The sequence below is a fragment of the Acanthaster planci genome, linkage group LG09 (assembly GCF_054643075.1).
Source record: "Acanthaster planci isolate LZ-2023a linkage group LG09, COTS_SCS, whole genome shotgun sequence".
In the NCBI taxonomy this organism is placed as follows: Eukaryota; Metazoa; Echinodermata; class Asteroidea; order Valvatida; family Acanthasteridae; genus Acanthaster; species Acanthaster planci.
This window is the reverse complement of record NC_141785.1, coordinates 20,555,483-20,571,446: the sequence shown is the minus strand read 5'-3', so window position 1 is coordinate 20,571,446 and position 15,964 is coordinate 20,555,483. Positions and strand designations below refer to the sequence as shown.

Here is a 15,964-nt window from a genome sequence, read left to right as displayed (position 1 = left end):
CTGGCATGTATGGTCTTTGCTTACATGCAATAAATTCTCCAACTAATTCTACAATCAAATCTTTTCACACCTGTCATTCACTTGTGCAAAATACTACAGAGGGGAACGTTAATTCACTCCACAATCTAACCAACTGAACCCTAACTCCTTAGCCATTTTTGTCAACCCTTCTTGACTTCTTCTGACTGCTCCTTCATGGAGATAGATATCCAATAGAATGTTTTGTTCACAAACTTTCAATGGGCATAAAGTCCCACGTGATGCACCAGCCACTAAGTTTTATCTTCCTAAGTCCTGTTAACTCCACAAAACCTCACGGGCTGGTTAGGAATAACAAATATGCATCGGGGGAGCGGGGGTGCGTGGGCTTATCCACTTTGAGCACAAGCAGCTCCTTGTGGGTTGAAAAGAGTCATGTTGGTGGGCGAGTTCATTTTGCTGACTGGGACGCTATGATGACGTGTGCTTTCAGAATCGTGTATGGACCAGCAAAGTGCAGTCCCCACCAAAGGAGCCTCCGTTGCTGGGAAAATTGCACCCTCTCTTGGCCTCACTCAGACCTCATTATGAATTTCATCATTTGTAATGGCTAAAAGCCAGAACTCGCAGGACTTGCACAAAGCAGGTGCCTGTGGAGGTATCAGGGAATTTCGGCGACTGGCAAACTTCATCCTTACCTTGATAGAGGTTTTGAAGTTGGCAACTGTATCTAAACTTCTGTTTTAGATTGCAATGGACAACCATTGTGCCTAACAAAACAATGCAAGGGAACTGGCTACAAATAGGGACCGACTACAACAGCAAACATTACTGTCCAAACCTACACCAAAGATTAGGAGTATCAGATTTCTTATTGCAACCATCAGCTTACCCGCAGACGTAAATGTGTCCACCCTGTTCAAGAAGTTGCCAGATCTTCTCTTTCTGATGCACCATAAGGTGTTGGACATACTGCTTCTCTGCCTGTTCCCTGGAGAACGCCACGTAGACTGCTGAGAGTGTTCCGTTCTCCTGGTAATCCTTTAGTTCTTCTTCATAGATGTAGTCGTGGTCTCGCTGACGGCAACCAAAGAACAAGATGGTCTCTCCCAGTGTCTTACCTGTTGGATTTAGAGAGAAACACAAACATTTAGCCTAGACTACTGAATTTACAACAATTACAGTATTTCATTAGTACAAATTAGTACCACAGACTGTCCAGCAAGCTGGAATTTGTGTCTCTGGTATCAAGTTTGTTCAGGCAGAAAACCGAACATTTGGCATCACAGAGCATCATCCATCAGGCATCATCTTTCTTACACAAATGGGAAAGTTCACTAATGTTTCCACAATCATAAAACTAAGAACTGTGTTTTTATATAGGTTATATACTCTCATAAACATTGTTTACAAAAGCTCAGTGGAAATGGACAGGATAAGTTTAGTTTGAGAGATGAATTACAGATTCCATGTTTGATATACAAATCACTGATGATGATGCCAAGTAGCAATAATGGAATGATTGCTGTAGGAACAAAATTCATATACAGACAGGTTTAGAATGTGTCCTGGTGATCAATGTGTTCAAAACTAAGATCAGCTTTAGGTCTACGCTTCTTTACTCTCAATGCCATCCTATCCCATCCATGCCCCACCGCTAGCCCCCTGCCCGCATCCCCACCCTCCTCCTTGGAGTAGTATCTCTACTGAATGAAGCCCCTGAGGGGAGCCAATCCCACTACTGTACCATGCCCCACCGCTAGCCCCCTGCCCGCATCCCCACCCTCCTCCTTGGAGTAGTATCTCTCCTGAATGAAGCCCCTGAGGGGAGCCAATCCCAGTAATGCGCCACCAAGCCCCACCCATGCCCTGCCCCTTGCCTTGCCCACATCCCTACCATCGTCCTTCGAGTGGTATTTCTACTGAATGAAACCCCGGAAGAGACCAAATCCCACTACTGTACCATGCCTCACCCATGCCCCACCCCTTGCCCCCTGCCCACATCCCTACCGTCTTCCTTGGAGTGGTATCTCTCCTGAATAAAGCCCCTGAAAGGAGCTAATCCTGTGCCAGGTCCCACCATGATTACAGGCGTAGATGGCTTGAAGGGCAGGCGGAACTGTGACTTGCGGACATAGATGGGCACTGTCGGGATGTGCTGGGGTCCATTGGGAACTTTTCCCTTTAGCCAAGAGGTGGCTACACCATTGACCAGTCGACCCACACGGGTGGTGTAACGAGTCAGCACAGCCGTGATATGGATGCTATTCGGGTGTAGCTATGGAAGGTGAAAGGACAAAGAACACATTACATAAAACTTATACAAAAACTCCACAGTTACACATGTAAGTTCCCTTTCACTGATTGCTACTCAAAGGGTTAACTGCCATCTATTTGCTAATAAGAGTTCCATATTCATGAGCAAAACTGTGATGTCATCTCAGGAAAAAAGTTTCAGTGTTTCACTGCTTTACACAAAAAAGTCCTGCATTTTTGTAAGCACCGCTGGACTTATTTTTCTTTTCTTTACTGATTCATTGTTGTAAATGTCCAGTGAATGAAGTTATGAATTTTTACAGAATTTTGAAAACAGAAAAAAACAAAAAGTCACCCGGCCCAGCAGAATCAAGATGGATAAATGGGCCTGGCACGAAGTGGTTAACACCACTTTGTCAGTAATTTTGTTTCAGTTTGCATTAGGAATGCAAACCCAGGTCTTTGCTTTGATGTATTACTCAGTTTGACATCCTGATGAAGAGGGACCTTGTTGAAGGTTCCTATCAATTTACACTGGTGCAAGGGTATTTTAAAGTACTCAAACTCTCAAGTGGCTTGGGACTCATTTTACTAGATTGGGATATTATTTTCCACTCCTGCAACCGACCATCCGGGGGGGGGGAGATATTTGTTACCTTTGGTGAGGATGAAATGGAGTAATAACGAGCATGGAGGCGAGGTAACAGCTCACACAGATGATCCAAAGGAGGTTTGAGAGAAGGAAGATCTTCCAGGATAGCAACGATGCTACGATGGTCATGGATCACCCACTCACTGTACTCTCTCTACAAAGACAAAACAGAAATCATCCATAACTTTGTTGTAACCTTTCTCCAACTGTGATTTATATAACCTTTAATCTCTCGGCAACAGAAACTCTGGTAAGTTAGGTAAAGCGGTTTACGGTAGCACCATGCAAGGATCTATCTTATGAGTATGTGTGGTTCTGAAAAGAACCGGAGGGTACTCAATGTTTCACACAGTATGCTCAGTCCGTCATCACGAGACTGCAGAGGGTCCAATGATGAAGTAGCTTGCCAACTTCACCATGAAAAGCTTCAAAGCTCATAGTCTTTGGTAGCAACCTAGAAGACCTAGAAACCAGGACTACCTAACTTCAGTTCTACAAGAGATACACCTGCAACGATTTCCTTGAGGCTCCCTCCCAAATTCAGGAATTTTGTTACCTTGCCCTCTGGTGTAGCGGATGACAACAAAAGCAGGAACTCCTTCTCTTTGGGATCTGAGGCATACTCAGCGATGTCCTTCAAGACGTTGGTACGAGGAGGTGAAGTGATGTCCAAGTAGTGGGAGAACGCAGTACGGTACGAACAGGGACAAGGGAATGGGTGCTTCTTGCTGGCTTCCTCTGTGATACAGGGTACCAGGCCAAACAGAAACAAATTATATTAGTAAGGCTGGGGCCGGCAGTGATGGGTGTAGCCTTCAAAAAGTGCCACATCCACATCCATCTAGTGTGTGGGTTAAAACCCCTTATGGAACATGTGCCTTGTGTTCCTTGGCAAGACACTTTACTGTATTTGCCCCTCTCCATCTACGAGTATAAATGGGTACCTATGAAGGTATAGACAATTTTGCACTGATCTTGAGATGTTACCATGGTTACAGAATACTATTACTCTTTCCCACTGAATGGAGTAATAAATGAAACCATTGAGTTTAAAGTAATAACCACTACCTGCCGGGGACTCCAAAATCGGAGCCGTACGGTTTATATGTGTGGCCGGGGTCTCCGAACTCGGACAAAGGAAACAGGGCCCTGTAACAAAAGACCGTACTCTGAACAAAAGATCTGGCTGCTGGGCATTACCAGAATTTTTCACTCTCAAAAGTGGTGATAATCCAGCCTTGTTTTGAAACCGCATACCAGGGTTTGGGGCATTGAGAGCAAGCGGATTACCACCGGGGACAAAAGCGCTTCACCACCGCAGCGATGAGCCACACAGCACCGCTGCACGCTAATCTGGCCCCTATTGAAAAGAGGTCAGCAGTGCACTGAGCCTGGTTTGTGAACAAAAGACAGTTATACAACACTGCACAATCTGGGCTCTGTTTACAAGGCTGCAGGCCTGGCTGAAATACTTGGGCGTCAATGAACGTCACCTGTCAACTAAGAGTAGTGCCTGAAGATTATTTTGTGCGGCTATAAACGACTGTTAAATGGAATGATGAATTGTTGAAGGATTTTGAAAACGGAAAAAAGATAGTAGTGCCGGCCCAGCATCATCAACGTTGAAAAATGCCCCGGCACGAAGTGGTTAATGTAAAGTGCTAATCTCCATTTAACATATTCTGGATAGATGATTGGCAGTTAGAAGTAAGTCCATACTGCCACTCCATGAACACGATTGTGTTCTCAATGATAGGAGAGGTTGTGACTGGTTCCCTCCACATATTTCAATGAAAAGATCAGGAGCCGATGCGTGGCTTCACTCATCTGTAAAGCCCAGAACAGCTAGTACACTACCCAGACTTGGAGATCGGTGGCAATATCAAACCAGGAACGCAGGAAATGTTGAATACATTTACCGTCCATATTATCCAGGCTAATGACAACGTCCATGTCAGCTCCGAGGAGCTGGGCTATCCTGTCAACCAACACCGGGTCATTAATTGGGAATACCGCCACGTGGTCACCTGCTTCATATCTGGAAATGAGAAAAGGACATTGCATTCAGATCTGATGTTTATTATCGGGCAGAAATCAAAATGTGACAATTATCTGGGAAGCTCATTTTTTTATGTCGACAACAACAGAATTTTAAATTTTTCTTCTTCCTACTGATTTATTTAATCAATTCTCATCTTGGAATTTTAAAATCAATGATATCGATTTAACCACTTGCTGCCGGGTGGTTTTTTCTTGCAAGACAAGTCATTTTCAAGATTTTCCATTTTCAAAATTCTTCAAAAATTCATCATTTCATTTAATGGCCATTTATACCAAAATGAAGGACTCTTTGGGCACTACTCTAAAGCTGACATTTAAAATTCATTGACTCCTGAATATTTCAGCCGCGCCTGCAGCCTTGGAAAAAGAGCCCAGATTGTATGGTGTTACGTAAGATTCTTATGCTCCCGAAACCGGCCCAGTGCACTTCTGACCTCTTTTCAATAGGGCCCAACTCTTTTGTCCCAGTTCCGGGCTCCCCAGCTCGGCATATAAAGCCTATGTACTCAAAAACGGGTCGCCCGGCAGGTAGTGGTTAATACATTTACATAATTAATTACTAGTGGATACAATTAAAAATGAAATCAACGACAAATGACTGATCACTACGGCATCAATGACAGACTCAATCAAATCATACCAAAGATTCCAGCTCCATCCTTTCTCACCTGATCTTAGAGTCAGTGATGTCAAACTCGATGTGCATACAAGACCTCTCTCCTCCCTTATGCAGCTCGCGGTTGACTCTGACTGGTGCAAGGAAGGGGTTCTTGGAATCAAACGGCCTGGAAATCAAAAACAATCATCAAGTTAGAATGATTCACCAAAACAACCAACTGGGACATGCTTTCTAATCTTTAAACACCCTCCTGCTATGATGAAAGTCTGTGTCAGTCCAAACCTCTTTCCTCTTCTCTGTCTATAGTACATCGATATATCATAGACTTTGACTGATAGGACAACCTTGTGCACAATACATCTTGCACAGGACAATTATTTTGACATCAAAGCTCAAAATCCGTAGTTTCTGCTCCTAATAGATCTTCTTTTAGATAGCATCAGATCTCAACTGAAAAAAAAAGAAATTGTATGCCATCTCCAATATATTTTTCCCAAGTTACGTACGTATTTTTTAATGTACTCCAGAATGCACACAAGAAGGGACGGAATTCTGACATCACCGGTCATCATTGGTCTATTCTAGTCATGTGACCAATTGACAATTTATCAAAGACTGAACAACTCTTGAAGAATATTTCACATTGGTCTTTTTTCCAAATTCTATTGTGTGAGAAAACAACCCATGGAGTTACATATAAGTATTAACCAAAACATTTTTGGACCAGGTACATTCATTAATTTCTCCTTTTTTGTACCGCTAGCTTTATCAACTTTTCTACAAAGAACAACACTTATCATGTGGAAATAATTCTAATATAGACATAAATCCAGTGGCACAAGCATATTTCTGTTACGTGCCACCTAAAATAACACACCACTGGGACACTTTCACCCAGAGAACTTGAGTCCAGACAAAGTAGCAGGAAGGACCATCTCACCGTTTCTGTGTTTTGAAGGATCCCAGCCTGGCAACTTCACCGGTGAATACCTTCTCTGGTAAGAAATCCTCAATTTTGAGAGCGTATGTACGGATACTTTATAAATGAAATAAAACAAATGGGTTATTGAAAAATCTGTATAAGTTTCAAATGTCACATATCTCAAACTAAACAGCACAGGTCAGCAGTATTCATATGAATTTGAAAAGAAAAACTACACAAGAACATAACACAATGCAACACTTCCTCCTTTTCACTCAGCCTTATGAACTCTGTTGAAATCCTTTCATGTTTTTCAGTAGGAACTCTTGAAAGCTTCTAAACAGCCTCTGTTAAAAGAACTATTGCCACTTTCCGTGTTATGTGACCCTCACCCAGAGGATGCCATAAATTATGATTACACAATCTTAGGATAGAATGACACATTTAGCATTGTACCAGTCAATTATCAAGGTTGATCAAACCAAATTTAATCCCAAATAAAATAGCCTGGCTCTATCTTCCTTGATCCTGTACTGTGTAAAATCCTCCAATAAAGTCCACTGGATTTGAAAGGTTTTAGATTAATTCCAAAAATTAAAAATATTGACATGAAAACAAACCCCCAAATTGCCATACATCTGGGGGAATGTTTTACTTGTGTATTGATTAAGCCAAAATGTGTGCCAACGTTGGTGTTTTAGCTTATGAGAGAGTCTTTAAGGTTTCAAGTTTATAAGCTCAGCAAAGAATGGTTCACAGGAGCTACATGTATACCTTGTTTCATCTCCAGTAGCTTGAACACCAAATCGCTGACAGACAGCTGGCCAAAACTGCTCTCTCCATGTCACAAAATCTTCTTCCATACTGCAAGCAAAAGTAAACAATCATTTTTTTCACATCAAACGAACTTGTATTTTCATCTTCAGACAAACTTACAATTTCATCTTGCAAAAATTGACACTGGCCTTTTCCCTGTCCCTCTGTGTCTAAAACCACCGAGACATGAAATATTGTCTTGTTATTATAAAGGTGGACAAGTACAACTTCACATGTATGTACGTCACTACTTAAAACAAATGCATGCCATTTTAGAGAGTTATGACAAGTTCAAATGTCATGTTCATCAGATATTTCTATGTTTTCCACATAGTGCTGCAATAATCTTACAAAGCTGCTCTTACCAAAATTATTGCTTAGCAAAACATTATCTAAGGGCTACCAGTTATCACAAACACTGCACACTGGGTGAGATCTTAGCTAATACCTACATGTAGCTCCTGCTAAGCATAATTTCTTTTTATTTGCTTAACAAATTTGGGGGGTTACAACTCCCTTCAGTAAGTCACTCACTTGCATAGGTGAAACTTTTAAAGGACTTCAAAATGACTTAACATGTTCATTCCCATCTGTGGTATTTTTAAGCAGACAGGACTGTCACCCAACTATATGTTTATCAACAGGTTTAATGAAAATGTCTCCACACATCAAGACAGTCAAGTGAGCGTACACAGATTAAATTGTTTGCACTAGTTTTCCAGATTTTTCCGAGACTCTTTGGGATCTCAGTCTAAGGTTTGCCAATGCATGCAGCACAATGTTTGTTATCGACCCAAGTTCACAGACCTTTTTACTCCAGGTTCACCATGCTCCATTCCTGTTTTGAAAACAACCTTTGCCCTCGATTTGCACAATGCTCAGGTGGAAGAGTTGAGATCCCTGCTATTTGCTTTGCCCTTGGCACATTCGTCCTCAGGCAACTCCAACTGTTCGTGTTACTGATAACATTCAGATTGTACATCACCTGCTCTTTATCTGAGAGAAGCTAAACAACACTACCCCTGCATTAAGACTACATGTGTAAGCTATACTTTTGGAAAAACCTGAATGTAATGCAGGACAACTCTAGATTGGGCTTTGACATTCATTTCTAAAACCAAGCACATCGGAGAACGGAAAAAAAATCCTCTATCAACCAGATAGCAAGAGCTCATTGCAGGTACCAGTAACTTTTGGGATTGTCATTCTAGGGTCCTGAACATTATCTATATGCTAAACCCTGTTCCAAAGAAAATCTGGTAACTGAACATCCAACGGCTGGCTTACATGTACAGTTGCACGAACTGCAAGGTCTGTTTTGTATGAACATACATGTCACTCTAAAGAAAGATAATGAAAGTCAAAGACCTATAGATATATATATATACACACTGACAACTGTAGAAGTAGCCATGACGATAGATTGTTGGTCAAATTTGCTGATGATAATGCTTTGACTTCCCTCCTTTCTGGGTCAGATAACAGTCAAGAAAATGCTCTTCAAGAATTTGTTGACTGGTGTGATGATTCATATCTGAGACTGAATGTACTCGAAACCAAGGAACTCATTGCCAATTTTAGGGAAAAAGTGAAGGCGACTCGAAAACTGTCATTCATGACCAGGAAGTTGAAATTGTATCCCACTGTAAATACCTTGGAACCACATTTGATGACAAGCTAAGATAGGATGAAACAGATGCGCAATTGTTATGAAATGCCAACAGCGCTTGTAATTTTTTTATGTAAATTGAAGACCTTTCCTGTTGACAAAACCATTCTGAGTCTGTTTTATCGGTCATTCATTGAAAGTGTATTGTGTTTTTCAATCATTTCCAGGAATTTTAACCTAAGTGGTAAGAACAAGAACAATTTGCAACAGATTGTTAAGCACTTGCCGCTGGGGTTTCCGGTACCGGACACGTACCGGTATACTTTATACGTGTGGCCAGGGAGTCCGAAATCAGACAAAACGAACTGGGCCCTGTAACAAAAGACCATACTCGGAACAAAAGACTAGGCTGCTGGGCATTACCAACAATTTTTCACTCTCAATAGACCTTTTTCACCCACGTGTGGACCACCTTGGCCACGGTGATCGCATATATTCCTACGGGCAGCTTCAACCACGTGCAAGCACACGGGCGAACACTACATGCTTGACAAGTTTATCTTGAACAGGTACATGTAGATTGCCATCACAACACTGTGCATTCATTACCATCACAACACATCACACATGTAGGTCCAGCACCATCGTGACATTACTGGGAAAAAGGTCTAAAGTGGAGATAGGCCAGCCTTGTTTTGAAACAGTATACTACAGTTTGGGGGATTTATAGCAAGCGGATGACCACCGGGGACAAAAGCGTTCCACCACGGCAGTGATGAGCCACACAGTACCGCTGCACGCTAATCTGGCCCCTATTGAAAAGAGGTCACCAGCGCACTGTGCCAGGTTCGTAAACAAAAGTCACATAACACCGCACCATCTGGGCTCTTTGTACAAGGCTGCAGGCCTGGCTGAAATACTCGGGCGTCAATAGATTTTCTGTCAGATTAGAGTTGTCACCAGACAGTTATTTGTGTGGGTGTAAACGTCCATTAATTGAAATGATGAATTTTTGGAGAATTTTGAAAACTGAAAATCTTGGAAATGTCCCGTTTGTGTGCACTGCATTTTTCAAACCACCCGTCAGTAAGTGGTTAACCTGGGCTCCAAAATAATCACACAGCCCAAAGAAACCTTAGTTCGTTTTGCGAAGAAGTAATTAGAAGAGCTACATGTAAATCGATCCTACACAGTGAAACTGATCACGTGTTGAAAATCCTGTTCGAATATCTTTCACTGGGGCGCCGTCTAAGATGCCCTCCATGTAAAACTAACAGAAGGAATTTCTGGTTCATACCGGTGGCTAGAACACTTTTAAACAAATGATATTTGCTTCATTTGTTTTGCCTTTTTGAGGATTAAAACAATGTTTTGAATTGAACGTCTTTTACAAACTACACAAACAGGTTTGTGTACATGTAAATGTATTTGTCATCAAGATCTGTAAAAGTTCAAGCTTAACATATTGAAGTGACTACTCAGAACGGATTTCAACGAACAGGAATTTAAATTTGGCATAATCAACAGTGGATTTCAACAAGCAGTGTGCGTAGACAGACATGCGGGGGAGGGGTTGAAGTTGCTGGTACATGGTAAATTTGACAACAAACCAGATTTTCCTACCAGTACGTCGTTTGTGCAGGAACAGACAAGAATGTGTCAACCACAAGGACGGCAGTTTGACTACTCACTTTCCGTCATCATCTCCCAAGCCCAGATCATAGATTCTCTCTGCCCCTAGTTCATCCAAACGTTTGTCCACATAGATGCCCATGGCATTGTAGTGTTCATAAGTCTTGTTCCCTAAACCAAAGACCTGTGGGAATGCACAAAATCAAAACCACAACATGTAGTGATAAACACCCCGGATGCTGAAACTCTGAGCAAAGAGAACAAGGATTACTTCAGTCCATTGAGTACTTTTATGAACTGAAAAATCAGATTTGAAAAAGTAACTAGGAAACGTTCTGCTTTCTTTCCAGAATTTCTGAAACACTTCCACACTAAACTTGAATCATCTTTTCAGAAAATTCAAGATTTGCAATAATCCAGTGTTGGGGTAATTTCATTACAATACCAAAAAACACGTACATGTATGCTTTCCACCCAGCTTCAGTGAGCATGTATATTCTATATAACATGCATATGTAATTTGGCTCTGATTAAAAAACTGTCACAAGAAATTAATAAGAAATCGATAATGTCATAATGTGGTCAACTCACAGCATATCTGAGGCCAGCGAGCCCAACAGATCCTTCTTGTAGCCAGTCATAGAACTCTTGTGCATTATCTGTTGGGTCACCCTCGCCATACGTGGCCATACAGAAGATAGCCAAGGAGTTCTCGATTTCTGATAACTGAGACAGGTCCTCCTGTAGACAGTGAGTTTCAAGATGGACAAACAAACTGTAAGCGATCAGAGATGTTTGCAGTCACACATGCTTTTGTTTCTGAAGACCATTTTTGAATTACATGTTCAATGTGACTGCCCAACAAGAAGTGCGACGCCATCGTAATCAATGTTACTGGTAGGATTGGTGAAGGCCCAACAACCATTTTTACATCAATATGGCCTTTATAGCCTTTTCTTAGCACTCTGTAAATCCCAGAGTGCTAATAAAAACAGGCCAAGTTTTTCAGGCAGGAACAGCGTACATGTATACAGTACTGATGTTTTTAGTGAAACCAACCACAGCTACCGTACACGTACCGGTACATGTACATGTACATGTATGTATGTGTGCATGTGCATCAACATGGACATGTAACCCTCGATGCCCCCTCAACCATGACCAGACCCATTGACAGAATGACTGATAAGCTGCAGTAAACGTATGTACATGTAGCTCACTGCACTTTGTCCAAAACCTGCTGGATTATCAGAGCCCTAAGGGTTGTCGTTGGGGATTTGGGGGTCAACGGATCAACCAAAGCTAAATTAAGAAAGAGTTATTAAGACAATATGCACACCAGCCTGTTGGTAACGTTACTAGAAGTGAATGGAGGGACATTGAGCCTTTCTCATCCTGTGCAAATTAGAAGAGATCAACCCGTACACTCACTGAAGAATCCTAGTCTGATTTATACCAGTATATGACTGTCATTTTTTAGCATCGGCAAACTCAAAACCTAAAAAATTACAATCATGAGCCATTAACTTGGCATCCGCCTCCACTTATAACGGTGCACAGATTTTTATGAAACAACTTGCTTGTCACAATAAAAACAGGAATTGGGGAAAGTAACATGAAAATACATTGTGTGGGATGGAATCAGGAAATCAAATAAGCATTAGAAATGTTAATACTTCGTAAATTACAAATTCACAGACTGTGCACATGTACTGGTACGATGTGAACCAATAAATTATATATGTACATGTATGAACAGACATAAATGATGAACTCATTGAAATTGCCTTATGTCACTCGGGGAGAGAAGAGATCCATCTCCCTTCAAAACAGTCAGATCTTGGCCTTAAGTTTCCAAACTACCAAAGAATAAATTCTTGCAAGATAAACAACAGTCTATGTTCAGCTGTAAGGTACCACATTCATTAGATAACACACCAAATGAAACAAATTGGAAGACGGTCAAGACTGAACCAATAAACCTCACCATTTCACATTCCTCTGGGTCCGCTATCATTCCCTTCAATCCAAACCGCTGGGAATCCTTGGCTAACCGCGTCGCAAACTCCTCCGCAGTGCCCGTCTGAGATCCATAAAATACAACCACGTTTTTACCCTGCAAGTGGGGGGAAAAATTAATAAGAAAGTGGTCAAAAAGATTAACTTCTATGTAGCCATTTGAAATGATTTAAACTATTTTTAAAGTGAGCATGGCTTGATCCAATCCGAGGGGTGGGCAGGTGCCTCGTGAAGAGGTGGGAAATGTTAAAATATAAAGCATCAGGCCAAATGGAAGCACGAGCAATTTGTCTTTTTGGAAAGACTCTTGCTTTAAAGAAATCCACACAGGGATGAAAATGTTTCAAGAGGCACCAGAACGCAAACTATAACCAGTGATACACATCACACACTAATATACAAGAAATTGTCTTCACGTCTTCCTTTTTCTCAAAAGTAGGAGTTTATTTTTGCCATTTTAGACTACAAATGCTGCATCAAAATATTTTAGAACTAGGAGCAAAGTCTGCTGTTCAATGTCTGTAGAAAACAAAGTTACAAAACATGCATATGTCAACATTTCAGTAGATTTCTTTCTGTTCTTCTGCTATTGTTGAAAATTATCATAAAAGAGAAATGTTCATATAGTCCCTCCCAGCATGAACAGCAACAAGTCATGGCATGATTGAAACAAATCTTTCGTAGACTGTACTTTTCGTAGGCACAATGCACATGCTGAAAATATATAAACGCATCATATTTTGTTATGACGGGATGTGAAAATATCCCATCTATTGCCATTTAAATCAGGTTAGGGGTTTTAATGTGTGATGTGTGTGCAGCTTTAGAAGCATGTGTCCGAGTGAACAAAGTTGAACGACTTAATCACAAAAAGCTCAGGTCACAGAACCAAAAATACCCACAAAAGGGCGCAGTGTAGCTAATTTGAGAGATGAGGTTCTATTCAGGAAAGCATACAGAACAAAATAAAACACAAAGTACAAATATACATGTACACGTACAGATGGGCCGCCTACTGTACCGTAATACCATAAAGCCACAGGAACAAATCTAGTGATGGGTACATTACACTTACACCCTCTGTACTTCCGTTAGATATATTTTCAGGTGCGAGGTAATAAATGGATGCGGAGGGAGTAAGGAAACTAAGGGAACTCACCGATGACTTCATTTTAGCAATGAACCCCATATTACTGCTTCTTGTTAATGTTGGCCTGTAAATGCAGAAGAAAAAGCAGTTCTTTTTTCATCTACACTTCAACTACTTAACTCTGTCACAGTGAGCAACATGCCGACGCATTAACTTGAGAATTTTTTCCCTTGGCAACACAAAATGAGTCCTGCAAAACAGTTTGCTATGGCATACATGTACATGTACACTAGTTAAAAGAAATGTGCTCACTGCTGTCCAACTGTTGCAAATACTTGAAGCATTTGGCTTGCATTCAGTGATACTTAACTGTACCTGATCAATACAGTACACTTAAAGGATCAACTTCCTGTCTTTAACTCTGTCAAGCTATCCGACTGCAGTATGTGTCACTGGCCTCTGGGATACAGAGATGAAATGGGCTGATCAACTTACGCAACTGACAGCTTCTTGACCACAGTAGGTTGCTCAGCAGGTTTCTTCCCTCGGAAGAAGAACCAGTAGACTCCAATGCCTAGACTGACACTCATCAGAAGGATGTCCAGCACACCAAACATAGGCTCAGCTACAACCTTGCTGGCCGCTTCCGTCATCTCCGGAGTCGCCATTCTACCTACATGGCAAGACAAAGCAGGTCCTTTTCATCAGAAAACGAGGATTCCCAATTAACAATTAAACACCAAAATGCAATTAACTGTGCAGTTTCAATAGTTAGTACCTACATGTAATACTTTAACTTGCACATATTCTGCAGTGCCATTACAAACATGCTCATCCATACATCAAAATTAAATACACGTATACATTTATGTATGTATATCTTACCAGTTTAACCTTTTTTAACAGACTCGGAATGTTGGAGGAGGAAAGAATGGGAAAAATTGTCAAAATTGAAACAACTTGCAAATCTCAGGGACTTTGTACAATTCACTCAATTCCCTTCTCCTTAAAATATCTTTTTTTTTTGGAGAGAACAGTGGGAGATAGACAAGGCAATACCTAGAGTGGGTTGAAGGACTATTGGGAGGGTGTGAAATTCCCTTTTCGTCAGAAAAAAAGAAGGAAAATGTACCTGGGCTAATACTGGAGACAATTTTGCATTTCCCATCCTAAACCACCATACATGTACTGCAACATTGCGAGTACACAACGTACAGCTTGACTATGATATTTCCACAGACTGAAGAACACATGAATGGGACAAAAAATTAAAATAGTTCCTTACCCCGTGTCTCAAGGAAATTTGTATGTTCTTCTCTGAAACAGTTTGGATATTTTACTGCCGGTATTTCCCTCAATCTCATTTAGTCACTGCATACATGTACTTCGAAGCCTTTGTCCACATTCAACACATCGGTACATACAAGTACACACTGTGAACTCCTTTGATGCAATAAAGCATATACATGTACCACTGTATACAGTAACAACCTTTGAAGTACATGTACCAGAGGTGCATGTCCTTACGAAGCTGAAGCATTTTTGACCAACATGCATGAATGCACCCAGCGCTTAGCACCAGATACTATACAATGGAATACATGGGACTCACATACACCGCACATGTTCATGTACTTTAACTCTCTAGCAGAACATTTGGTAAAGGGTACACATACTGTACATTATGTGTACGCACGGCATGTCCATACACTGTGTTCACATACGGTCACTTCAGAAAAATATTTCCATGTTTAACCTTCTTATTTGCTGGACAAATCATAAATAAGGAGCCTTGAGCTGTGTGAATCGTGGAAGACGTCAATTACTGTGATTACCAAAATGTAACTTTTTCTGTAAACATAAAACATTACAAAATTGTGATCTTTGCAGGCCACATGATACTTAACTGACACTTTTTTGCAGAGTCAGAAAATTCATCTGAAATTTATATTAACAAATAATGAAATATGCGAAATCACTTTCTAACACTCTATACAAAATCTGTTAAAATCTTAGTGACATGTAATTTTCAGTCTACAAATACATGTACAGGTAAAGTATGACTCTGCTACTTGAATGACTAATGTGATGTGGGATGTTTTAAAAAGCCCAGGGATCCATAGCATTGAAAGAGTCGGGTCGGCATAGTGGTTCTGACCTTGTCTTCCACCTCTGCGGCCAAGGTTTGAATCTTGGCTTGGGTCACATGTGGACTGGGTTTTCAGTCCCTGCGGGTTTGACCTAGGATATTCCCTCTGGGGTTTTCCTCCCGTCGCTAAAACTGTAACTGCTTCTCACTGTCTTCTCTC

General features: G+C 41.1%; 1 protein-coding gene across 2 annotated transcripts in view; it reads right to left on the bottom strand.

Annotated features, from left to right (window-relative positions):
- por (cytochrome p450 oxidoreductase) overlaps window positions 1-15,964 on the bottom strand; it is a 29,919-nt gene that overhangs the window by 5,219 nt on the left and 8,736 nt on the right. For both annotated transcript variants that reach the window (XM_087141380.1, XM_087141379.1), the window contains exons 2-14: window positions 14,151-14,328; window positions 13,725-13,779; window positions 12,534-12,662; window positions 11,138-11,287; window positions 10,606-10,730; window positions 7,264-7,353; window positions 6,508-6,603; window positions 5,617-5,733; window positions 4,807-4,925; window positions 3,444-3,625; window positions 2,892-3,041; window positions 1,990-2,257; window positions 872-1,100 (exon numbers count right to left, since the gene is read on the bottom strand). In XM_087141380.1, coding sequence (XP_086997506.1) covers window positions 872-1,100; window positions 1,990-2,257; window positions 2,892-3,041; window positions 3,444-3,625; window positions 4,807-4,925; window positions 5,617-5,733; window positions 6,508-6,603; window positions 7,264-7,353; window positions 10,606-10,730; window positions 11,138-11,287; window positions 12,534-12,662; window positions 13,725-13,779; window positions 14,151-14,323 — 1,883 coding nt within the window. In that variant the 5' untranslated portion in view covers window positions 14,324-14,328. The remainder of the gene's footprint in view (window positions 1-871; window positions 1,101-1,989; window positions 2,258-2,891; window positions 3,042-3,443; window positions 3,626-4,806; window positions 4,926-5,616; window positions 5,734-6,507; window positions 6,604-7,263; window positions 7,354-10,605; window positions 10,731-11,137; window positions 11,288-12,533; window positions 12,663-13,724; window positions 13,780-14,150; window positions 14,329-15,964) is intronic.